The sequence below is a fragment of the Oryza glaberrima genome, chromosome 9, assembly GCF_000147395.1.
Source record: "Oryza glaberrima chromosome 9, OglaRS2, whole genome shotgun sequence".
NCBI lineage: Eukaryota > Viridiplantae > Streptophyta > Magnoliopsida > Poales > Poaceae > Oryza > Oryza glaberrima.
This window is the reverse complement of record NC_068334.1, coordinates 16,333,133-16,360,263: the sequence shown is the minus strand read 5'-3', so window position 1 is coordinate 16,360,263 and position 27,131 is coordinate 16,333,133. Positions and strand designations below refer to the sequence as shown.

Sequence of the window (27,131 nt, the reverse complement as noted above, 5' to 3'; positions counted from 1 at the left end):
CATGTCTCTCTCTCTCTCCTGCAAGCGAGTTGCAGCGGCGGCGTCGACGCGCGCAGCAGGGAGGGAGGCGGAGGCTGGCGTGCAGCGCGGGAAGGAAGGGGAGCCCGGCCTGGCGACGGAGACGGCGGCGGCGGCATCTGCATCGGTGCGCGGGGAGGGAGGCGGAGGCTGGCGCCGGCGAAGGGAGGGAGGGAAGCCGGGCCTGGCGGCGGCGGCAGCGGCAGCGGCAGCGGCGTCTGCGGCGGCTCTCGCCGGCGTCGGCGTCTGCAGAGGCAACGACAGTGGCGTCGGCGTCCGCGCGCAGCGGGGAGGGAGGCGGAGGTTGGTGCGCGAAGAAGGGAGGGAGGGGCGGCGGCGACGGCAGCCGGCGCCGAAGGGAAGAAGCGACGCGGAGGAATGAAAGGAGGCGGCGTCAGAAGAAGAGAGGAGAGGAGGAGAGGAGAAGAGAGAACTGACAGGTGGGTCCCACATGTAATAGGGTCAAATGAGTACAGGCAAAAGGGACCTTTTGTGCTTCAGTTAACACCGTTAGAAGTCCTTAACAGAATAGAGTGATACCGTATCTTCAATTTTGAAAAGAAGGGTCAAATAAGCAAAGTTGAAAAAAGAGGGTCAAATTGGTAGTTAGCTTTTAAAAGAGGGTCAAATACGCAATTGCCTCTTAATTAGGTTAATTAATTATATGCTAATGAGTTTTCTCTTTTTCACGTGCAATAAAAATCTTCCTCCACCACCAGGAGGAATTATTCTGAACCCAAGAAAACTGTATATGCTATTCCTAGTAGTACCATTTTGTGAAGTTGTACAGGAACTTCCGTTTTCTGCCCACAAGTTTTTTTTATACAAACGGAATGCAATCTCCCTGCTTTAGAGAAGTATATCTCCATGGCACTGTTTACCCTTTCAGTTGCTTGCAGTCTCGCACCCTGCAAACAGATCAGATGAACTATACACTTGGACAGTTTCTCCTTTGGACGAGAACTGATAAAGAAAACTTCTTTCTTCTTTTTTCTTTCTCTGATTGGCAAGGTTCCAACTGCTCAATTTAACTTGGAAGTTGAGTCTAAAATCTGAAGTAAAGTTCTTGAGCTATCTAAACCTAACTCTACATCTCTAATCTATTTTGTGAAAGCATTGTAGGTAGACCATTCTTTTTTAAATACAGCTGAAACTATTTGGTTGAGCTCCAACTCTAATAGTAGTGAAGCTCTACCTAACAGAATCATAGCCTCTCTTTTGGAATTAAACTTTTCTACTGTCAGCAGATACCGGCGTTCTTCGCCATGGCGAGTGACGAAGCGAACCTTTGCGTTGAGGCATTCCGTTGCATGTGGACATGCTGAATTCGTGTTAGGAATTTGAAAACACCATGCCTGGAGCAGCAGGAATTTGGTTAGTATTCACAAGAAGCGATATCCTCACTTATAGGAGGGCTTCATGTAAAAAAATCGCTTGAAGAACAGGCATCAAGAATTTTCAGGCCTGGATTGCAACTTGCAAGCACATCCTTATGTGTGCTTAGATAGTTAGATGATCCCCACGGACACACAAAGGGCTCCCTGCCACAGAAGAAAATATTCTAGTTCTACACAGCATTGTTTTCCAAGATAAGTTTGACAATGAGCATGGAACGATCTTATATATAACATTCAATTGAGCTATTCCCACAAACTCAGACAACTGAGCTATACAACATATGCAGTTATTCGGTTTCTCCCGGCTGGGGTAAATATGGGAATGTTTCAGCTACGCACACAGACAACAAAACGGAGCAAGAAGCCCAAGGTTGTACGGTATGCCGATAGCCTGTGTATTTGTCTTTTTTGCACTGTTCTTCCTCGTGACTAGACGATGAAATATGATGTATCTCATGTCCACAGACTATAGCTTAGCAAGGGTCTGACTGTATGACGGATCAATGCACACAACAACCTGGAAAGGTTCCAGAAGAAAAATCTATTAAGTCACATTTGAGAAGATAAGAACAGAATCATATTTCATCATATAAGCGATGGTACCTTGCCAACACTCTTGCCAGAATGAAGATATTCTACCGCATCAGGCGCAGAAGCTACACCCACGAATTTCTTCGGGTCAAGGGAAACCTGTTGTATGCATCGTGTCATGCAAAGCTAAATTTGCAAATAAAAAGCATATATATATTATACATATTCGCTATTACTTTAGGAAGTTACGTGCCAATGCTGGTTAGGAAAACGTAACACACATAATAACAAGGCCCCCTTTGATTCAAAGGAAATTCATAGGAATTTTAAAAGATTTCATTTCTATAGGTATTTTTCTTACATAGCCCTTTGAATCAAAGGAATGAATCCTATGTAATCCCATGAAATTCCTACGGAATGCCTATTCCCATGCAAGTTTTGGAGGAACTACCTCATGTTAAGAATCTTTTGAGTCTTTATCTATTCTCAAATTCTTGTGTTTTTCCTGCGGCTCAATCAAATGGCCATTCCTATGTTTTTCCTGTGTTTTGCAATCCTCTGTTTTACACTTGTATTTCTATCAGAATCCTATGCTTTTCTTATTCCTCCGTTTTTCATTCCTGTGATTCAAAGGGGCCCTATTACTGATAAAATCAAAGGAAGAAGAGCTACTCCTCAAAGATCAGAAGCCCAGAGGAGCAGCTTGTGAGCTGGGCTGCTGATTGCTCACTGATGGCCCAATAGGGAGAGAGAAGGAGCAGAGAACGAAGAAAGAGATCAGAGTAAGCGAGCAAGCAGCAGGAGTGATAGAACCGCCTTACTCGTTAGCAGGAGTTTGAACCAGATTATAAATCCAGTCGAGTCTGACTATAATCCTCTCGTTAACCATCTTACACAAAGCGAGGGCAGACATCATAAGCGGATTATTAGGCGAGAGTGATCTATCCAAAAAGCTAAATGAGAAGCTGAGAATACTGAAAATAAAAAAGAGTAGAACAGACTCAAATATTTAGTTTGCAGAATAAGGTAAATACAGATATTATATAGCTAGGGCAAAATCTATTTTTGGCCCTCAACTCTTGTTGGAGCCTAATTTTCACCTTGAATGAAAAAGGGGTTATTTTTCATCCTCAACTAACAAAACCGAGCACTATTCCATGGTGGTTGTGGTTGACATGGTAGTTGTTCCTGCTGACCTGAACTTATATGATTTAAGATACGTTGATGTGTACCCAATTAAGTGGCACCTAAGTCACTAAAACATGCATAATGATGAGCCTGTCCTAACGAAAACCACTGCTAAGGTGTTATTTATCCGATTTTGAAAATTGGGTGTGAAGACAAATGGTTTTGAATTCAAGTGAAAAAAAAGGGGGCATGAAGAATAGTTCAAGGCCAAAAGTAGAATTTATCATATGGAAAATAAAATGAAGAATAGAAATAATACCAAATTAAATGTGTGTGATTATCCTGCATAAAAGAACTTTGAGGCTAGTTCTAGTTCCAAGTGGTTCCCAACTAGATAGGATACTGGAGTCCCAAAACTTTACTTCAAGTAGTACTTCAAACGTTTAGTTCCAATTTGAAAAGCGAAAACAAAGACTCCAGTAAAGTTTTTGAGAAAATCTAAAATAGAAATTTGAAAAGCATTAGATGTCTGAGACAGTGATAAGACTGGTCACCTGGGAGGCCAGGACTACGTGCTTTGGCATTATTTAAAAGCAATACAATAGTGCAATGTTTTGTACATATGGCAACACCAATGTATCTTGCCTAGTTAGGAAATAAGTAGCAGGTTAAGGTAGTAGGCCTTTGTAAAGTGGGTCCCATGCCATGAGAAAAAAGTACTGTATTGCTTTTTCAGTTGCTTTTTGTCCAACTCAGCATGCAGTAGAAGCACATCCTTGTGTTGAAAAGAGAGAGAGAGAAAGAAGAAAGAAAGAGATTTTTATTTTTTTTTATTCTTACAACTGGGTCATAAGCTTACTAATTAGTATTTGTTATTACTATCCACTTCCACAATGCTTATTACCAGGTCATGGGAATACTTTATTGCCTAATACCTACATTTTCATAAGATTGTGGATGCCAGAACAGTATGAAGAGAAACAAGAAATGGTAGAATAATTTAAGGCTTTTGTTATTTGTGTATCTTCGTTAGATTTCTGCCTCATCACCCAAATAAAGGTCCTACTGATGTAGCTTCGTTTTGACCCTAGTCATGCATAGGGCCAAACAGAAATTTACATTGGAGGCTCGAGGCATACCTTTAGCTTTCCGGAGGCATACAGGTCAAAAAGTTTGTCAAGATGATCTTGCCACAAGTGAGCATACTGGATTAGGAAAAAACCAGCCTGAAGTTGACAAGGAAAGAACTCGTTAGTGTTAGGACATTCCAGAAGAATCGTATTAGTACATCACAATCACTGGCTCATACAATTCATTTGCTTGACATCATCAACTTATCATTCAAATTTTAGCCACTAGTAATTTCTAGGTCCTGTTGGAACATGAGAATTAGACAGGAATTTGAAAATTTTCCCATGTCTCATGCAGGGCCCTGGATTATTTGGTTACGATGAATGATTGCTGTATTATTACATTGCCATGCAACATACTTTATTAATACTATATACTTTTAAGTATTTACAAATTCATCGATATACAAATAGCAGTCAAAGTATTTGAAAACTCTAGCCGGTCCAAGTTTAGAGATCATCAGATCAACATTCTCGGTATGATGAATCATTGTTTACTGATCAAATTATTAAATGGATATTAAATAAGTGCTCTTCATGCCAACGAAAAGGGTTCAGGTTGGTCTAATGCCTACATCACACATACCACAGTTTGACTTTTAGCAAGAATCTTATCACATAGTCCAGTGTAGTTCCGTGGCTTCCATCCATGCTCTCCTTGATACTGAAAAGAAAAACAAAGATTGTTGATTGTTCGTTATGAATTGGTAAAAGCCATGGCATTTTAAAATAACTACAAGCTAAACAGGGTAATAAGCACTAGTTCCAATAGGTGTCATCAGAACAATTACAGTTCAATGATATTTCCTAGCTACACATCCAAGTTTCCTATTACAAATGTTTTTCTTTTCAGGCGAAGTACAGAACAAAATTCCCATAAAGCTCACTTGGATAGTTCATTCATGCGCAGTGGTTACTAAATTCCCATATTCACAACATATGATAAATTAAAAAATGAGTTTCAGCTGTCAACCATACCTGGGAGATCATACCAATTACAATAAGGCGTCCATGAACTGCAAGTGCATTCAAGCATAAGTCAAACATTTCCCCACCAACCGATTCATATATGATATCTGCTCCTCTTGGAAACTCTTTTTTCAGAACCTGGAATCAGATATTCAAAAGATCACTAATTGCTAAACCCTCACTAAAACGAACTTATACAGTCAATGTAAATAGCTTACAGCCACTAGAAGGTTGAGAGTGATAGTTTCAGAAATACTACAGTAGTATAAAGATTGTCTACATATACATCACAAATAAATGTAATTCAAGTATTCACAACAAACATTAGGCATTATCAGTAGCACATGAAATGTTGAACAAGAGGATTATAGTATTCTGCAAGATTCAACAGAAGCATGTAGAAGTCCACAAACACAACAGAAAAATAAGTTAAGACTTTGGACTAGGCAACATATTTGGTTCATCCTTTATGTCAATACACCCTAAAGAAAGATGCTACCAAGCTTAGAAACATAAAACACAAAGTATTCAGTATGAAAAAAATCAATTCTAAGTGTAGAGATATTAAAAGTGAAGTTTGAGCAAGCTTACATCTTTGATCTTTTCGTTTTGGTAGTTGATAACTCTATCAACTCCTAAGGAAGACAGAACTGCAGCTTTACTTTTGCCACCACATGTGGCAACAACCTTGTTGCCTGCTAGTTTTGCGAGCTAGTGAAGCAATAGATAAAATATAGTCAGCATACAGTGATATGATTCAGGGTTAATAACAGCCGACAGAAAACAGAATAACATGCAGACAGAAATATAAAATCAAAGATGATAACATTGTCTGTGTCACTATGTGTCCTAGAAACATCATATATACTGCAGCAAAAGGTACAGGGAAGGAGCCAAATTCATGGTCCCAAGTGTTAATAACTATGAAAAAAAAACATTATATATGCATGTCCTAACTTAGATGAAACAGTTATCCTGTGGAAATTCCAAAATGAAATTCGAGACATAATAACACCTCCCAGATAAACTATAGACGGAGGTGCAGAGTTGAGCATTGCGCTAAATCAAGAGTAAAGGCATAGTAATAGTGTCAACATCAACTGACCTGCACAGCAAATTGTCCTGTTCCACCAGCAGCAGCTGTAACTAGAACAACTTGCCCTGATGCCATTTGGCCTGCCTAAAGGCAGCAGAAATCAACGCAAATCAGATAATGAAGTTATATTCATGTAGACCACACCAAACTTAAACGTTGGTTCACCAAGTATGAGGTCAAAGCCACATGTTATGTAGCAAAGAAACAAAAGAACTGTATACTAACCTTCTCAAGGGCAATTGAAGCAGTCAATCCTGATGTTAGCATAGCAACGACCTCTGGATCTGGTCTTGGCACCGGAAGAAGATGCTTGGCTGGAACCTTTAATCATAAAGATGTAAAGTCAAAAGGTGAACTGATAGATGGATGCTGGAAATGATCCATTGAAGGAGTGGTGAAGGTCATTGGTAATTTAGTGTGTAACACAGATGCATAGAATGTAATACCTGAGTAAATTCAGAATAGGCCCCAAAAGTCATAAGGGCTACAGGACTGCCAACTTTAATATGGTTCACTGAATCTCCAACAGATGCAACAATGCCCACAGCCTGCATAAATTAGAATTTCTCATGAGAAAAGGCTAAGGAATATTATGGGAAAATAAAAGGCAGAGGAGGTAGTTGTATATCTTAAAAACATTAACCAACATTGAGCATCCTTTAAAAAGTTTAACACAGAAGTACGAGGACATCCATCACCTCAAAACCGGCATCCAACGGAAGGCGTGCAGCAGTTTCTTTAGCACCACCACTGAAATAACGCCCAGCACTGAAGTTAACCTGAAAAGCGCCATGAAAGGTTGATCAACGAGAAATCTTCGCGAACGCCGATCAACGAGAAATCAAGAGGAAAACATTTGGAAAATACGAATCCAAGGACTTACATCACTAGCATTTACACCAGCGTATATTATTTTGACCAGAGCATTGTGTGGTTCAACCGGCAATCTCAAGCGCACACGTTCAAGTCTTGTAGCATCGCGAAAATTATGGCTAAGTGTGTGAACAACTCTGCATGATCATCAAGAAACAGATCATTAATAAATAAATTCCATTTTGAATATTCTTGTAAAAAAATTGCTGGCATAAAAACTACCATAGGTATCGGAGGACCTATCCAAGGTGTGAAACATAAAAACTGGTAGGCAATATTATTGTTCACCATATTTATATTTGAACCATTAGTCCATTATAGATGATAGATAACACGAACACGGATTCCACAAAATGGCACTCCTAATCATCTCTAAGAAACAAACATTTCACAGAGAAATCCATATGGTAAAATCATTATTATTTTTGCTGGGTTATCAATAGTTGCACTTCTACATAACAAAATGAAACTTTGTCTTCTAGATTGAAATGAATTGAGCATGTGTTGGAAATGCACCAAAGGGTCTAGATATGCAAGAGACAACTTTACAGTACTTAAAATATGGGAAACTTACAGTAATACAAGTACTAAATGCATGCCCACCGAAGTTCACAAATTGTATGATGAAAGCGTGTGTAAGAAGCATCAACACCAATACGCTTGGTGAGCTCATGCTTCACACAATCATGACCTATGCTGATCACATCTGTACTGGCTGACATCAAGGTAGAAGGTACGAGGACACAATCATGACCAGATGGTAAATGTGTTTGCAGGCACATATTTTATTTTTTTTCAACTAGCAAATGTTGCATTGTTATGAAAAACATTAGCTCTGAGGTATTAACTCAGGTTTCAACCATTGTAGGGAAGGACTCTTAACGCACACCAAAAAAATAAACATTGGGGGGCAAGTTATTTACTTGAGAATTCAGGTGTTCAGAAATAATAATAATAGCATACCAGGACTACTTACATCTTCTCATAGAACTCAGGAGTTTGGACAGTCGAAAAGGTATTTTGTGTTAACATCCTTTTTGACTTGGGAAGATTGAGCATATACTTTCTTTGTTCCTCTGGTGTTGGCCAGTACTCCATCCCTCTTCGTTTAGTTATCCAAAGGCAAGCACCAGCCTTGCTTTCATCTTTTATAAGTTCAAATGTACCTAATCCAAATAAAAATAGGTTCTTTTCAGCAAACCAAAAGAGAGGGTAAACAAGAGGTATGCATCAATAGGGGTTAAAATACCACAGTAGATAACTAAAATTGCATAGGTGTATTACCTGACCCCCTAGGATTGAGAACTTAGGTCCCTAAACACATTCAGTGGTATAAGGAGGTCAACTAGTCGAGTCCCGTCAAACACAATACCAACCTGACAGGGACATTTGGCATAGGCACATGGATCCATCCCAAGAAAAGCTATGTCCATTTTACAGACCAGGATATCAGGTTTTAGATATTTGCATGCCAGTAAAGTCTATCGCATATTTGTGATCTCCTTTCATTGCGGAAATTTATACATTCAGTTGCTCATATGGTTATCAATGGGTATGCGAACAAAGTAGTGATGATATCACTTGATTTTATAAGTTGAAGGACCTAGTTGAATAGCTCTCAAGCTCCGAGACTAAAGTTAAATACTCATGGAAGTTTATAGACCTCAAACTTTATGTCTTTGCTCAAATCAAAATAATGGAATCACATATCTTTTACATAGCTAAATGTGCGCAGATGTCTACATTTGATTCAACAAGTAAAGCATTCCATCTCAACAAAAGCAATAGAATTATTCATCAGAATGTTGAACATGCCTGTATAAACTGTGACACACAAATTATGGTCACAAGGTTAAAAGTGGAGAACACACATACAGACGTACCTACTGCTCAAAAAGGTAAGAGAAACATACCATTAACAATGTCTTCCATCTTTATATATCCACCAGTTACATCTATTATTCGACGACTTAGTTGCTCTGCCATATTAGTTTGAACAAACTGCACATAACAAACCATAAAATAGATCATGTTTGATAATGATCATGGAGCATCATTGCCTTCACAGCATCCAGCGTTTGATAATGAGACAATGATAGAATCATAGAACAGTTTGTTTAGGATAAATTTGAAGCCATGTGAATTTATGACTTGGAGATTCTGCAATCTGGAAATTATCAAGTTGCAGATATCAACTCTTTCCAGATATCCACGGTTTTTCTCATATGCAATTATCATCAACTTTTGCCCACTTAGTTAATTTTACCTGTGAGCTCAACTACAATACTACATGTTCATACAACTCTACCACAACTAAAAATGAGAGTTATATAAGGCTTGCAATTTTAATGGGTGCACGGATGGTCATAAGGATATCTGCTCCTGGTCCTTGAGAATCCAAGTAGTGACCAATCACTTTTCGTCTTTCTTTTTCTAAGAAATAGTAGAGGAGGCCCTATGGAAAGCTTTATGTGATCATTCTAGTAATATTTCTATGTAATAAGAACTTATGTAACAGAGAGCACAGCTGGGTGTGCTGTCTGTTGTACCATCATCAAGTTAATATTCTGATATACTACCAAACATATCAGCAAATTCACAAGTTTTGGACAGAATACATATGCTGGAATACTATGAGTCAGAAATGACAAAAATAAATAAATATTTCATATTTGCCTCTAGTTATGTAATATATTCATACCTCAGGGCAGAGTACATTGACACGTATACCATGGCGTTTCAATGGAGCAAGTGATCTTGTAAACATAACAACGCCAGCTGAAATACAATATTTGCGATCACAGTGGCATAGCGTGAAAAACATATTTGACAATATAAAATGAATGTGGAGTTAATATTGGAAAATACAGTTGGCCATATATCTTTATCAACATGTGGATCATGTACAAGTTGTAATTGCAAAGAATCTTGAACCATCTAGATAAACAGTTAGCATGCATATTATTTTTCACAAATAAATGATCAAATTATAATCCAAGTTGGACTTTCATTGCAACAGCAATCTTCTGCCCAAAAAATAAGAATTATATATGTGATTGTATATGCACCTTTTGTTCCACTATATATGGGATCAAAGTTCATAGGATAAAGGCCTGCGGCTGAACCAATATTTATTATGACACCAGGCTTCTTCCCAGATCGCATAATTTGACTCTGGTGAAAAAAATAACTGTAAGTATATATGGTGCTTGCATGAACTAAAAAAAATAGCATCCTAAACATATTAGTTGTTGAGAAGAAATGCACAACGAAGAATCCAAATATCAATAATTGGCATGATTTGTCAATTGTCATTGATCCAAAATGCTACTCTAGTTCATTCTCTCAAAGAAACTCTATGGACAGGTTACATTGTGAAAGTCTATTACCACTTAACTTCCTCTGATAATAATAGATGAAAATAAATAAAGAAATAAAAAACAATAACCCCCTTCTGTATTCCACAAATGGATCAACAGATACAAAAACCATATGTGCCATTCCTAATCATATGTTAATACATCCAAACATAGTAGACAGGCATCAATCACTTGGTCTAGCAGTAACTGTTTAAGTGAATTATATTCAACCAGTTCCTGATAGACTTACTGCAATGCGAGTACCATCAATAACAGCAACAAGGTTCACATTTACAGCATGCCTCCATGTGCTAGTTCCATCAGATCTATCATCATAAACTAGTGTCTTGATGGCAATTCCAGCACAATTGATGCAAATATCTAGTCCACCATATGTGTCCACATGTTTTCCAAAGGCAGCAGAAAGATCACCTACATATGATAAAATAAATGCACATTTTTTTCATGATTGTGGTTTAAGTTAACAGTTGAAACTATACTACATGCAATTGGAAATCCAATGATAAAATAAACCAAAACAATACAATTACAACAAGAAATCCTGAGTTCCAGTCCAACGAGACAAAGGATTTGGTGCTCTCTCACACAGAAAAATGGTACAAATAAGGCATAGCTAATAGAAATATGTTACTCCCTCTATCCCATAATATAAGGCATTGTCAAACTTGACACGGTCTCCAAAACTAATCTTTGTTTTATAATTTCTCATATATTATAAGGTTTGTAGTAACAAAACTATAACCATATGAAAGTAAATTCAAATGTCAATCCAATGATATAATTTTTAGCAAGTAAAATTCAATTCATGTTATACTAAATATTGGTCAAAATGTTTTGAAGGTGGAATCTTGAAATGCGTGGGCGCCTTATATTATGCGATGGAGGGAGTACTTTTTAAAACCAAAAGGAAGCAATACCATGTTAATCATTAGGTGTTAAATCATAGTTATCATACTTCTGAAACACTGCAGGGATGCCTTTTAAATTAGCGTTTCAGAACAGATTTTAGCTAGTACGTAGTAGTACTTAGAAGTCAAAGAATTATATGTTATGTAAAAAACACTATGTTACAATTGGCTTCTAAAGAATTATCACACTTCGCCAGTCTTCTGATATCTGCCAAGTTTTTAAATTACTTTAGTTCTGACATGTGTGTTGATTGTTATCAAAGCATTTAGCACCAGGAAAACAGCTACAAGTGTGGTCTCGAAAACGAGGTACACAAACAAATTAATTGTCCTTATCAAGACTCTTACCTGCATTAGTAACATCACATTTAATAAACATAGCACTTGGAACTTTAAGATCTCCATGAAACTTTTTATTTTCATTTTGAACTAATGAAGCGGCTTCTCTTCCATTTTCTTCAGAGAAATCAACAACTGTCACAAATAGACCCTTCTGTGCAAGAGCAATGCAAAGTGCTTTCCCTGGAAAATTTTAAAAGAATATTCAGTCAATGCATTATAAGAATATGCTGGAAGTGTTCATCTACTCTGCAGAAAACCAATTAAATCATGAATGTGAGAAGATACTTGTTGTCAGCAAATATATCCTAGTAGCAAACTTCATGAGTGCGGACTTAAATACTAGTTGTTGCATTTCCCCAACACATTTATTTTCTCAAATTTGACACTGATACTGAACAAACAGCAGGGATTCATTTATATTCATCATACAAATGACAGCATATACAAGGTACCAAATCAGAGTACAACAATACAAGTAACATGCTGACAGTTGCCAGCAGGAGCATACCGGGTGCCCGCTATCCTTTCAGTTTCAGGGACAACGAAAAGAGAAAGGGGAAATGTGAGGTACTCTGCTAGCTACTAGACTAATTCCTCCGTAGTATTATGTACGGGGCATAACAATCATACACAACAAGTTATTGCGTCGGTGTGTCGCTCAAAGTTCACTTTCACCCTGCCTAACACAACCATTGAACCATAAGCATTACAAGTACAAGCCCTCAACCTCCTCCGTTTGCTAATAATGCCACAACCATCATACAGCGCTTTCCAGAAAGGCACCCATCACAGGGATCAATGGACCATCATCACCTGTTCACCTCCGATCCCAAGTACCACCCCGCATAACTAGCCGCTCCTCCCCCATTTCTCGCACCATTAGAATTTAGAAAACACACGCACGCGCACACACACACACACACTCATGAACTGATGATTGGGGCACAAAATCAGACCGACCAGCGCGCGAGCCATGGACAAACTAAGCATCACCCAATCCCATCCAACAGCAATACGTACAAACAGCAAGGCGCGTCCAGACCCCAGGACCAGGGGCTTTCGTGAACCGTGGACGCGCAGAAAGAGAGAGAGAGAGAGAGAGAGAGAGAGAGAGAGAGAGAGAGAGACAGGGAAGAGGCGATCGATCCTCACCGATGCCGGAGCCGCCGCCCGTGACGAGGGCCGACATCCCGGGCTTCAGCTCCATCCCGGCGGCGGGGTGGATGGGTGGGGTGCGGCCGTACGGGGGAGCTCGGGCGGCCGGGGAAGCAGACGGAGACGGGAGCTGGGGTTTGGGGTTTGGGGGAGCCGGGGAGAGAGGCGAAGCGACGGAGAACGCGAGGATGGAAGGTCGGAGTAGGCAGGAAGCTTGTTTATCTCGTCCTCATTGTTGACCAGCTTCAGAGTTCAGACTGTTCGGTCTCTTCTCCCGATCTCCGTTTGATTTGGAACGTGATGCACGCGAAGGGGATGACTCAACGGTTTACATACACAGGTGATTAGTTTTGCGTTGCAAGCTCTCACAGTCACAGACGAGATTTTATATAGTTCGAGGCATTACGTATTTACGTATACGATTACGTATTTACGTAGTTCATCTCATAAATAAATGGATATTTAATGGGATTGTGTCCCTACTTCGGCCCATGTATTCCAAACAACTGTAGTGTACATGTCGATGTTCCATCCCTAGCTCTAAAGAATAAATGTTTCATCGTAGGTTTCATTGAGTAATAAATTTTGGCGTGGCCCATATTCACGGAATCATAAATGGTTAAATCACCCTCCGTTTTAGAGAAAATCCTATGTCTCTTCTTTATCTCTATCTGTCTGGGTCTGTTTGAGAGAGCTTAAAATTCTGAGAAACAACTGATTGGTAGCCAGTTTTTGATAATCTAGAAAAACTGGGTTTACATGGCTTCTAATTCATTTTATGGATTCTACAATTACAATTTCTTAGAATATGTACTAAAAGATGGACAGTTTGAGGAAGCTTATAATTTTGGGAGAAGCTACAACAGTTATAAGCTTCGCAAACAGGCCCTCTATCATTATAAAAGTTGAACACATGTGTCCCACCAGATTTTTGTATGTTATCTGTGTTTGAGTTGGTTGTACGTTGTCCGTATCCAATTCAACATGAATTTAGAATGTCTATTGTACACCCCTCTGTCACACCATTCCGCCACTCGCCCCGCACACCTCCATGTGGTCGGCATGCGCAACGTGCCTCTTCCCCTATTGACGGCTTTTTTCTCTCTCCTTTTTTTTCGTTTTCTTTCTCTCCTTTTCTTTTCTCTTGATGATCTCCCTCTCCTTCCAATCTCCTCTCTTTTCTCTTTTTTTTTCTCTTCCAAATTTTTCTCCTCATAAATAATTTACTTTTAAAATTATCATTGTTTGATGTGTATGCAGTAAGTTTGTTCTTTATTAATGCTTTTCATCTATATAATAAAACTTTCACTAATTGAATAATCAAAATTTCAATATTTGGTCGATGAGGTATAGTAAAATGCACATGCGTCAGCTTATGGAATAGCCATCTGATTAATTTGTGAGGCATATAAAAAAGTAGAGTAAATTTCACAAAACTACAGATACTTGTGTCAAATTATCACAAAATTACAGATTTAAGAATATGTATCACAAAACTACAGATTTAGCGTTAAACTTTTCACAGAACTACAGATTTAATGCACCATATCACAAAACTACAGATTTAGTGATTAAGTTATCAAAGAACTACATATTCTAGAGTTTAGATCATAGCACTATTATTTATTTAAAGTTATAAAATTTGTAGTTTTGTGATAAAATGTTTTTAAATGTGTAGTTTTGTAATAAAATAGTTGTTAAATCAATAGTTTTGTGATATAATACCTTAAATCTGTAGTTCCATGATAAATTTAACTCTAAATCTGTAGTTTTGTGAAATACATTCTTAAATATGTAGTTTTGTGATAGTTTGATCAAAGTATCTGTAGTTTTGTGATTTACTCAAAAAAGTACAAAAGGAATTGTTCGTGTAATAACACATGAAGCAAGCACAACCTGGTTCAATGCTATGTATGTTTTTTACTTTGTTTTGTCATTGTTTTATTTATCTTGTTTCGGTTTGTCATTTAAATTGGTCAAGTTTCTATCAATCACAAAAAAAAATATCTTCATCTGCTGCAACACACAAGTTTTTTGCTACTACCTATAAAGTTCACCCCCACTAAGTGTAGTTAGTGCTAATTATTTCTTCTCTCATGAAGTTACATCATCTTAATTATTTTTAGCATTTGAATTATTCATCAAGAGTGTAAATTGTATCTCTTCTCATCAAAAGGCATATAAAATATAACTTTAGATAATTGATCAAGGTACAAAATATATAAAGATAAGGAAAAAATCATATGGTAATGAAAGTGCATCTAGGCCCCTAATGATTTTGGTGATTAATTACAATGTGATTAGAGAGGACTAACATTTTTATTTTAAGCAAATGTGAAGGTTGTTATGTCCTCAATGAGTTAGCGTAATACATATCCCGCGGAATACGTTGATGTGTGTGATGCGGCAAATGAGCAAATGGTATATTGTACCTTTTTTCTTTCATTTGAGTCAATAGGAATGTCACACTATTAAAAGGGATGATGCATTGACATACGAGGAGTGATCAAAGTGCTCAAAATCAATTTTTAAAAGTGTTTCTCCTCTGTTTGGTGTGTTCTGGAAATTTTCGGAGTTTTCCGAAAGCCATTTTCGGACTTTCCGAAAATGTACAGAACCAATTTTCACTTCTGGAAATTTTCGGATATGTCTGAAAGACATTTTCGGACTTTCCGAAAATGACTGTGAAGGCAAATATGGTTCTGTTTATTTTCAGACTTTTCCGAAATTGATTTTCGGAGTTTCCGAAAAACTTCAGCAAAGTCAAAAATCGCTTCTGTATATTTTCGGACTTGTCCGAAAGCAATTTTCGGACTTTTCCGAAAACATCCAGAACGATGTTTTGTAGTACTGGAAATTTTCGGACTTGTCCGAAAAGTTTTCGGAATGTCTGAAAAATCTTTCGTTGACTTTGCTGTTGGTGCTGAGCTGGAATTTTCGGACATGTCCGAAAATCTTTCGGAATATCCGAAAATCTCAATTATTGTGCATAACGGGCAGAATTTGGGCTGTGGCTATAAATAGCCCCCTCCCCTCACTTGTGAGAGCTGCTAGTTCCATTCCAATCATTTGTGCCTTTGGCTTGCTCTCTCTCTCTAGCACTTTTGAGCCTTGCTTTCTTGTTTCCCCTCTCACCCGTGTTCGATTTGGATTTGGTGTGTGTGTGAGAGTTGTGGATTCGAGTTTGTGTGAGTGCTTGTTGTTGACTTCGTGAAGATTTGTGAGCACTTGCATCATCTCCGGGAGTTCTTTGCTTCATTTGTTACTCTTGGAGGTTGAGGACTCCGCGGCTAGGTGTCGCTCCCGAGCCACCGATCTACTTGTGGTTGGCCGGGAGAAGTTTGTGAAGGTCGGATCTCACCTCCGAAAGGGAGGAGATACCCTTAGTGGAAGGAGGAGTGCTTAGTGCAACCTCTTGAGGAAAGGGTTAGCTAAGACCTGGCTCTTAGTAAGCTCCTCAACGGAGAGTAGAATCCCCTCAAGGATTCGAACTTCGGGAACAACTTCGTGAGCTTCATCTTTGGTGACTTTACTTCCTCCCTCTCCACTAGCTTTGCTTGTTTGAGCCGCTATAGGTCTAGTTGCTGTTTGTGCTAGCATATTCTTGTTGTAGGCAACTAGATCTAGGATTTACTTTGCTATTTGTGCTGACTCCGAAAATTTTCGGAAATATCCGAAAATTACTGCTTCCGCTTTTAATTGATTTTTTTTGAATTAGCCTATTCACCCCCCTCTAGGCCTAATTGACACTTTCAGGTAAGTAAGTAAAAAAATACAACTTATATATATATATATATATATATATATATATATATATATATATATATATATATATATATATAATAATTCTCCTTTAGCAACGTGAGAGATAACCATCTAGTTTTATAGTAGAGGTGGATGCTACCTATAATTTTGTCCATGCCACCTACTCATAAATTTATAGGTGATTTATACAATACATCACCTCTATACTAACTCTAATACACTAGTACTAATATTTATTTGTCCAAACTACTATTCATATCCCTCGTTTTTATCTTGAAATTTGTATGGAGATTGTCTCTTACATGAGTGGTGGTCGTCAGTTGCCTTCTCCTTTCTTCACTCATCTACATTATTATATTAGCTTGTGTGGTATCTCTGGATACCACCTTTAAGTCTTTGTAGTACTTGCTTTTATATTATTAGATGTTTTAATCAGATTTGTAGAAAAATACAATAATATTTTCAATACGAAACAAACATACTATAGAAATATATTTAATATGTATTTAATAAAAATGGTGTTATAGGTGTTACTATATTTTTCTTTCTAGAAACTAGTTAACACCATAATATGTGACGGATGGGAGAGAGTAAAGTGGAAAGGCATCATCCTATCATTTCGATCTGGTTCTTCCATTAAACATTTTAAAATGTGTAATTACAAAATATAGTTACAATTCAAAATAAAAATATATTAAGAACACCAATAGAAATAAATTAAGAGCACCGTGTAGTGAAATATGGGACCTAAAAGAATGCACCAATATTCACTTTGCATATATAGAAATTATAACATTAAGTGAAGAAAAGGAAAAAAAAACTACACTTTATATGAAACTACATTATAAGATTGTAGACTAAGACAAATAATAAATGAATAATTCCATAAGAATTATAGCTCTGTTATTATATCTAGGCCAGAGGTACAAATGTGTTCCATTTTGTTACCAAAATATCAAAATCTAGGATTGATAATTAAGAAAGACACATTTGGATTTAGAAAATGTTTCCGTAAATTAGTCCTAGCTCTGGAAAGGGCAAACTACTCAAGTGACGAATAGCTACAGTAGGACGACACAAAGAATGCAAAACGAGTAAGGCGAGGGATGTGTTGGTGGGACTTCTAACATAATCACAACGATGATAAGTTCTAATTTTGTTAAATAATGATGACAATGAAGACGAGAGAGGGTACGAGCTGACAAGTGGATGTGTGATAAAGGAACAGCGAGACGGTGATTGCTACGGGAGAGCGAGCCGAGGAGCAATAGAGGAGCGGCGATGTTTTCTAGAACCTACTTTCTCTGTTAAAAAAAAACCTCTTACTACAACGAATATGTATATAGAGAAGCTAACCCCGTATTATAATTGGATATATTCTAGTATAATGAAACTGGACGTTCTTGTATTATTATATCCAGACCTATATAATATAATTATAAAGTTTAATTTTTTTTAAGGTGGAGGGAGTATTGCATGTGACCTCTGTGCCTCTGTCACGTCTGCCCCTCCAGTTACCACTAGTCCACTGCACGCGCCATCGGAAAGCCAGTACACTCGCTGACTCGCCTGACCCTGTCAAACGCCGGGCCGCGGACCCCGCCGGCCAGCCACTCCGCGCGGAGTCCCCGACGATCCAGCCCGCGGCCGGCCTTCTCGTGTCCTCCGCCGCCTCCCCCGCCGCCTCCCCCGCCGCCGCCGCTCCCTCTCCTCACCTCACCACCTGTCCATCCAGCGCTCGCCCGCCCGCCCGCCTCCAGCTCACCCCAGCCCGGCACACGCAACGGAGTCGTCAAAAATGGGTGGAAATTACCACGCGACAGAAAAGGCCAGGAACATTGCGCGCGGCGGCGATCCCGCGAGATCAAAACCCCCCGCGCGTTCCTTCGTCCCCCCCCCCCCCCCCCCCCCCCCCCCCCCCCCGATATAACCGCGACCACCAGCCGATCGCCCTCTCCCCCCCCCTCCCCCCCCCCCCCCCCCCCTCCAAGTCAACCGCGGCTGCGCCTTTCCTCCCTCCCGGTCTCGCTCACGCAGTCACCCGCACGCGTGGCGCCCACTCTCCCCGCGTGATTATTGGTCCCCCGTTTTTTTCTGGGTGTAGCGGTGGAGGGGAGGAGTTGCTTGGGGAGGTGGGCGAGCGCGTGATCGTGCAGTTTCGGGGTGAGGGTTTGGGAGGGGGAACGATGGCGATGACGGCGGCGGCGGGGGCGGCGGTGACGGTGCCGCTGGGGGTGCTGCTGCGGCGGGAGGTGACGAGCGAGCGGATGGAGCGGCCCGACGTGCTGTGCGGGGAGGCGGCGCGCAGCCGCAAGGGGGAGGACTTCACGCTGCTCCTCGCCGAGGCCGGGGAGCGCGTCGCCGGCGACCCGTCCACCTCCTTCTCCGTCTTCGCGGTACCGCATTGCCCCTATGCACGCGCCCCGAATTCTGGAAGGTTCTAGAGTACCTCCGCCGAGTTGTGCGTGGCCTGACGACATGGAGGCCACTCCTGTACATGGCTGCCACTCTGCATTTCCTCTTTGTTCATTTGACTTGTCCACCTTTCTCTCGTCGACTACAAATTTTCTCAATTTTTTTTTGTGCATGCCGACCAATTCAGGTGCAAGCATGTGACAGTAACACTGCGCTACATATGCCCAGATGATGATCGTAGTTAATTTGATTCACACTACGTTACAGTGTTCAAACATGGACTGAACATGTCAAATAATTTTGTGTTGCTATGATGACTCCGATGCTGTCATTTGATTTGTTTAGTGGCTGAGTAGTCGTATTTTACTGGATTCCTTGACTTGCGTTGATCGATCATTGATAACTGTGCTCTGTTGATAGCTATTTGATGGGCACAACGGATCTGGAGCGGCCATGTACGCGAAGAAGAATCTGTTGAACAATCTTCTACGTGCCATTCCTTCAGGTTTGAGCAGGGATGAGTGGCTTGCAGTGCTTCCTCGTGCGCTTGTCGCAGCATTTGTCAAGACAGACAAAGATTTCCAGGCAGTAGGTAAATCAGGCCAATTCCTGTCAAGCTTACGACATTCAATATTTAAGCAGTACTTTGATAAAACAGGCAAACGTTGTAATCTTTCATAATCCATCACTATTTAGCGGTTTGTATTTCCATTTTGGACGAAGTGAAGCATGAATAAAACTTTTGCTATCATCACTGTTCGTTGATTGGATGCCATATTATCAGATTTGTTGAACAGTACAATCTCATTATTAATGCTAAATGTAGGTGCAAAAATGCTGCTCTTCTTTAAGATGTCTTTTAGGTTATAGCCTTATAGGTGCCTGTAAAGTTGAGTGATGCTTTTTCTCTTTACTGAAACACTCTCTTTTGCTGTTTCAGCGGAAACTTCTGGTACCACTGTTACATTTGTAGTAATAGATGAGTGGGTTGTAACGGTAGCATCAGTTGGTGATTCACGTTGCATACTAGAATCTGCTGATGGTTCATTATACCATTTGTCAGCTGATCATCGCTTTGACTCCAACCAAGATGAGTAAGTTTTGCCTGCCTTTAATGTGTATTTTTAAAGAACTGCCAATATTTACAACATACTCTTTTTTCAGGGTTCAACGTGTTACTGCATGTGGAAGCAAGGTTGGGAAACTGAATCTTGTAGGTGGCCCAGAGGTTCGACACTTTCACCCTGAATCCTTTGTTTTCTTGAATTGGATATATAGTGTGGACGTGTTTTGTCCAAATTGCTGCTTTGATGATTCACATTGTTCACAGTAACCTGCAGCTCTTCCCAAGTTTTAGTTCTCAATTATCTGTGCTTTAATATTACTCCATGCCCTTGTTATGCTGCTTGTCAAACAATGTCCTAGCTTATGATATGATAGGTTAAATTTCTTTTTTTAAGACCACTTGTTTTCAAACATAAAGTAGTTCTATTTCAAAATTCTACTATTTTTATTATAATATTTTATTCTGTATAGCATTGAGGCATTGAGTTCTTGTGCATCTAAAGTACTAGTGTATTTATGAGGGATAATTCTGTATTTCTCAATCTTTTTAATTAAGACAATGTTTATCTTATCACCATTATGTAAATCTGTAAATTCCTATATTAATTATCAAATTGTGTTCAATTTGTTGTGTGGTTGCCTGGTCTTCTTTGATCTATATGTATACTTTGCTGTAGTATTCTAGAAAATTGTCATTTGCGTTTACAGGTTGGTCCTCTAAGATGTTGGCCAGGTGGTCTGTGCTTATCTAGATCAATTGGGGATATGGATGTTGGTGAATGCATCATTCCTGTTCCTCATGTGAAACAAGTGAAGGTCAGCTCATTTGAAAATAATGCTCTGCACTTCATTTGTCTTATACTCTTATTGTTCCATCTATTATGTTTGCATGATTTACTGCTCATCAGATACCATAAAAAAAATTCTTCTTCAGGACAGTATCGCCTATAATATTTCCACCACGTTTGTAGTTAATGTGCCACGTGCTTTTAGTTATGATTTACATGTTTGCAGTTCACTGTCGCACTATTTGATTTTCTGTTGTGCTGCTGTTACAGCTATCCAATGCTGGAGGCAGGATTATCATTGCAAGTGATGGTGTATGGGATGATTTGACTTTTGAAATGGCACTTGAGTGTTCTCGTGGATTCCCATCAGATATAGCTGCCAATCGAATTGTGAATGTAACAGTCTGAACTTTATCACTTCCCTTCATGACAAACCTTTAGGCCTTCATTTTGTGATATATATTTTTTAATTTTGAAGGAAGCAATTCAACCTCGGGGACTAAGAGATGATACTACCTGCATCGTGGTGGACATATTACCTCCAGAAAAACTAGCTCCAAGTCCTCCCACAAAGAGGCAGGGGAAGATTGTATTCAATAATATGTTTCGCCGAAAACATACAGACGTATCCTTTATACTAGATCGAGAGTATGCTGAGCCAGATGAGGTGGAAGAAATATTTGACGATGGTTCCGCTATGCTTTCTAAAAGGTACTATGTTAACCAGCTTCTCATAACCTCTTCACTTGGAGTAGGGGAACTAAGAGCGCTATGGGTAATTCCAAGAAGATGCATATATGTTTTAAACTTTTAATGAACACTAGTAGGATATCTATTATTTTTGAAAGTCCATGCACACTCAATAGACACATCAACATAACAAAATGCTATTTAGTGCCAATTACTGCACTTTATAAATAATAAATACTGCATCGTGATGATGATGTTCTTGTGAATATCAACATTCCACTGTAACAGGTTATATGGTAAAGAAACATACTTTTCAGTTAATGTAGGCCACAGAGGTCTTGGATTTATGATGATTCGTCATTTAGATCTGATACTAAATTGTCTTATGTGGACAACAAACATATCTTGCTGTCTGCTAAAGGTTAGTAGGATTTTAAGGAATTATTGGGAACATCACATGAGTTGGCAGTTGGCACTGCTGACTGATGGTGTCAACTATGCAACTCCATTTATGTTTCCTTGCACATTGTAGTCAATATTGTCTGCTGGTTCCTTTTCCAACCCCACTCCATTGGATCCTTTCTTTTTTTTCTCTGGTCGTTTAAGTATTGAATTATTGTTGTCCTGAAACCAGCCAGATCTGGTTGATACATGTTAATTCTTGGTCATAACACACTGCAGTAGTGTAGTACCTAATCACTTTTACCAAACCTTGTCAACACCCTTAGGCTGTGTTCGCCATTCCTTGTTCCCAACTGGAACAGTACGCACAGAAAACGGAACGGTCCATTTGCGCGTGATTAATTAAGTATTAGCTATTTTTTTTTAAAAAAAGGATTAATTTGATTTTTTTTAAAGCAACTTTCGTATAGAAACTTTTTTTTTTTTGCGAAAAACGCACCATTTATCAGTTTGAAAAGCATGCGCGCGGAAAACGAGTGAGAGGGGTTGGGAAAAGGGGTGCCAAACACAGCCTTAGATGGGTTTTATGAAAAACCAGAACGCATGAGATTTCTGGCCATTTACTGAAGCTAAAAGGTTATAATAAATAGATAACGGAAGTTCAGGGTTTGTTTGATATGCTACTTATTTGGTTATTGTTCTGCAGAACTCAATGCATTTCATCTCTTATCTCCTGAAATGATCAGGAATATATTTGTACTATGTTGGTATTTAATAGATTATTGATGGATCTTGTGTTATATTTTCTAGATAGGTTCAGCTAAAAGTTTCAAATCTTTCATTCATCTTTTCAATATCCTCAAACTCAGAACTGTTTGGTCTTCAATATGCAAAAAGAGAGTATTCCCATATTTCTTTTCGCTTGCATACCTTATAATGCCAGTTTTTGAGACATTATGGTGTTGATTTCTGACATTTTTGTTATTCAGGCTTGCTGCAGGTTATGCACTCCAGAGCATGTTTGAGCCCTTCAGCTGTGCAGTTTGCCAAGTACAGTTGAAAGCTGGCCAGGGAATTTCTGTACACAGCAATCCATTGCAACACGAAAAATTGCAAGGATGGCAGGGACCTTTCCTGTGCCAAAGCTGCAACGAAAAGAAAGACGCAATTGAAGGGAAACGACCTCCAAGAGGTATTGTTAATTCATTATGTTATTTTCTTGGTTCTCCGAACAACATTCTGTGTTTACAGCTAAAGCTGTCTTATGTAATCTTTAGATTACTGATTTGTTCTTCGATGCTTTTCTGCCTATTCAGATTCTTGATCTACACTCTACAATAACCATGGTTTTGCTGAGTGGTGACAAGTGGCAGGCCCATTTGTTGGAGACATTCCTTCATACAATCAATATTCTTTTGTTCGTTACTAGAAACACTAGTCAAACCAGAGTTATTTTGCTACATTGTTCTCTGTAGTCAAGTAATACAAAGTATTCTTGGCAAAATAGATTGAAGATTTGTTAATTGGTTGGATTAACATAGCACTATCTAACAAGTTGGATTAACATAGAAAACAGCTTCTTGTTCAGAAGAGAATAGTAGAATCCTGAGCATGGCTTAGTTTTCCCATGCCATTTCAATGTATAGAAATCATTGTACAGCGGCCTACAGGATCACAAGTATTCTTTTGTTAATTTGTAGATGGATTGACTACTCTAATGGTTCCTAAAAGAAATACTCAATACTAAGTACTGACTGTTCGAGTTCTTCAGTTATTTCTTTTTTTCCTTAAGGACTCCCTGTACTCCAGATCTAACTATCGTACTACATCCTGTGAAAGGATCCATATAGCCTAGCTTGAAACTATCATCTACCCTGTCTCTCGCCCATTCTCCAGCTATGCTGTACTGCTTGGTCCCATGTGTACACACATCTTGGTCACTTGTGAAATTGTGCTATACAGATGAAGCAACTATTCAGATCACCCGGTTGTCAGTGCACTGTAAACCAATCAGAGTGTTTTGTACCATTGGGCAAGGTGTCCATGGAAACACCGGGACAGATCACTCCCTCCAGAGTCCATACTCCGGACGTTTGTCAGTTTGTCACTTGGTACATCCACCTTTTGTCTCCTCTGAACCAAGGAATTAAACATTGCAGATAAGAAAGCCAGCGACGTGACCAAGCAAAAGACCGGGCAACTAACCAACATGCCGCTACATATACACCTCCCCTGCCGAAACAACAGCTCACCCACTGGGATTTGCACGCGCCACCTGACGAGTGCAAGGCGAACCGGCCAGTAGCAGTGGACATCACATTACTAAGTCAAGCTAGTTAGCCCAGCTGATTACTACTACTTGATTAGTGCACCGGCCGGCCGGATCGCGTGCCTGGTCGAAATGAACAGCAAAAACGACGGCAAGTACGGCGCACCACCTTTTCTGGTGATGTGTTTAGTTATGTTCGTGACCGATGAGAATGCGTCATGATCATGTACAATTGGGATTTCTCTCAGGAAAGCTTTGAAAACGAAATGACATGAACAGATGGAGCGAGGCAGGCAGGCATGGACAGGAAGAAGAGCACAAAAAGATAAGGGTCCATCTATATGCCGCTGTGTGTTATGCATGCCAATCATAAGCCCGGCCGGTGCAATCAAACAAACCTGAAACTTAACCATGCAACCATGCATGTGACCTGGGTCACATCCTCCAGAGATGAAAAGCATGAAACCGTGGTCGGGGTGTTGCACTCACACAGTGCCATGCTATCTCTATCCCAGATAAATCCATTCATATTCCTACTCCAAGAAAATATATCAGTAGGAATGAGAAGACATCAAAGTGCAACACCCCCACATAAATCGGTTGTTACTCGTACTGTTTGATACTGTTTTTCTAGAAAGCTATTGCTATTTTGAAGTTTAGAATTTGATGTTAAAGTTGATTTCAGGGGTTTTTCATTTCATCTTTTCCATTGGGCAATCTCTAATTTTATAGGAGATGATCAGGTGCGCTAGCTGCAGCAGCAGCCAACAACCATTTACAATTACAGTTGTGACAACAAGATCAGCCGAACATACCCATGGTTGCTAAGGCAACGGCTAAGAAATCTATCTAAAATTATTCTTAAAAATCGCAATTCAATTGTTTTGGCTTTTTAGAACAAGTATTGACAAGCACAATTCAAGACACTGTTTCTGCGACTCTGCTTATACATTCTACAGTGCCATCCATGGACTCTAATGGCGCCAGACGTTGGCTCGTGCATGCATGTGGGACGATGGCTTACCAGCTACCGCTGGAATGGTGCTTATGATAGCTACTAGACCACCAGTATAGAGGGTACAAATTTCTTCTTTCTCTTTGGTTTTTATAAAGGTACACAAAAGTTATGTCCCCCCCCCCCCCCCATTTTAAATGTAAACATAAGTCCTTTTATACTTCTTAACTCTTTCGTAAAATATGAAGTCGTTTATAGAAGAACTTCCAGGAAACCATTTCATCTTAATTTCTTCATTTTATCCTTACTAAATAAATGTGATTTCTCTTACAAATTAGTAACTCTCCCTTTTCATTACAATATTAATGCGTCCCTCTGTATTAATACGACATTGTTGAATTTAGTAGGTTGAACTTTTGAAACTTTATCTTTATCATCAATAGCTCTCAAAATATTTAGTTTGAAAATATAAAAATTATATGGGTAGATTTTTCTTTGTAACTGCTTTTACGATATTATAATTTTGTTAGCTATTATCATTATAATTCTAATAAAAACAGTGTCAATATATTTAAATACAGTGGTAGTAAAGGGCAACAAAGTCATGTGAATTTTTTTAATAATAAAAATGATTTACATATCCGATTTCTATCGTAAGGCACACCGCCATAAATTTCTTTAAAAAAGGAAAAGAAAGACATAATATGATGGGACGCCCCCAACTCTCTGTTATTATTGACTAGCGTTAAATCACATGTACTCTAGAAATCAATTCGATCTAATGGAATTACCTCAGTTATAGTGGAATAAGATACCCTTGGTACCGCTTTTAAGTATAGAATCATTGCGCATAGTATCATGCTCTGAACATCGCAGATTAGACTAAAAGTGAGAGATTAAAAGTAAAGCCAATAAAAGAAATGAGATAACATGTATTAGGTTAGATAATTGTTTATTATTAAAAACTGTCATTACAGCAATATCAAATTGACCAATATAAATTATTAGTTTCAACTAAAATTATCTTTTTGATGAACCTAGTTATATATAACTCCACTAAGCCAATTATAAAAAAAATGTTTTCAGATTACAAGGTGGGGGATATTAAAAGAAAAAAAAGCGCATAAACACACACACACATCTCCGAACAAAGCAACAAACATGAATACATGACATTTAAAGAAAAGAAATTAGATTATTTCTTGTGCAACAAAAACAATAGTATTCGTCCCAAAAAACTTTTATTTAGAATAAGACGAGGTAATTAAAGTACTACATCCGTTCCAAAATAAATCAATTTAAAATATGATGTGATATTTCTTATTACAGTGAATCTGAACTTCACATCCTAGATTCAAAGAGTACGCTACAGCTACAAAGGAAAGGCTATACCCGGCCAATCACTGAAGGCGCCGGCCGGCTACAGGGTTTCTCAACAGTATTGACATGTTGTTCTTGTCCACCATTCGATGGATCACAAATTAAACATTTACGACCAAAGACAATGGTTGTTTCAAACTTTTAATTGGTCGGTTAATCATTGCTTTGGGTTGGAGGAGACATGGCATGATGGTCCATATGGAGCTACGGATACATGTACATGTCAATCTATATGCACACATTAAATGCCACCGGCCGGTTGAGGCTATACCAATTAGTGTATGAATGGGCCACTCCATATTATCACGGAATAATAACATGTTATATATCCCAGATTGAGGCATTCTGCTGTTAATTGATCGAGATGGGAATATCTCATATATGCATTTCTTTTCCTATGAAATCTTATATGCCTCAAGTGCATTTACAATTTCGGCGTTTGCAGCTCTGAGAAAGCTATATAATCTAGGATAAT

The 27,131-nt window shown here is 39.0% G+C and overlaps 2 protein-coding genes across 2 annotated transcripts; one reads left to right on the top strand and one right to left on the bottom strand.

Moving 5' to 3' along the window:
• Positions 1-1,553: 1,553 nt before the first annotated feature.
• LOC127784340 (uncharacterized) lies at positions 1,554-13,222 on the bottom strand. Its single transcript, XM_052311569.1, has 18 exons — positions 12,925-13,222; positions 11,779-11,952; positions 10,752-10,933; positions 10,211-10,316; positions 9,844-9,920; positions 9,056-9,143; positions 8,119-8,308; positions 7,153-7,279; positions 6,968-7,048; positions 6,716-6,817; positions 6,495-6,590; positions 6,279-6,353; positions 5,765-5,884; positions 5,183-5,311; positions 4,791-4,868; positions 4,214-4,300; positions 2,019-2,105; positions 1,554-1,932 (listed from the first exon to the last, which is right to left on the bottom strand). The coding sequence occupies exons 1-18, from the start codon at positions 12,977-12,979 to the stop codon at positions 1,882-1,884; spliced, it is 1,905 nt and encodes a 634-aa protein (XP_052167529.1). The 5' UTR covers positions 12,980-13,222; the 3' UTR covers positions 1,554-1,881.
• Positions 13,223-18,688: 5,466 nt separating this feature from the next.
• LOC127783524 (probable protein phosphatase 2C 69) lies at positions 18,689-23,799 on the top strand. The gene is made up of 9 exons (XM_052310714.1): positions 18,689-19,088; positions 19,528-19,699; positions 20,048-20,201; positions 20,272-20,335; positions 20,881-20,988; positions 21,231-21,356; positions 21,439-21,671; positions 23,042-23,244; positions 23,369-23,799. Exons 1-9 carry the CDS (start codon positions 18,879-18,881, stop codon positions 23,374-23,376), a joined length of 1,278 nt encoding a protein of 425 aa, XP_052166674.1. The 5' UTR covers positions 18,689-18,878; the 3' UTR covers positions 23,377-23,799.
• Positions 23,800-27,131: the final 3,332 nt, after the last annotated feature.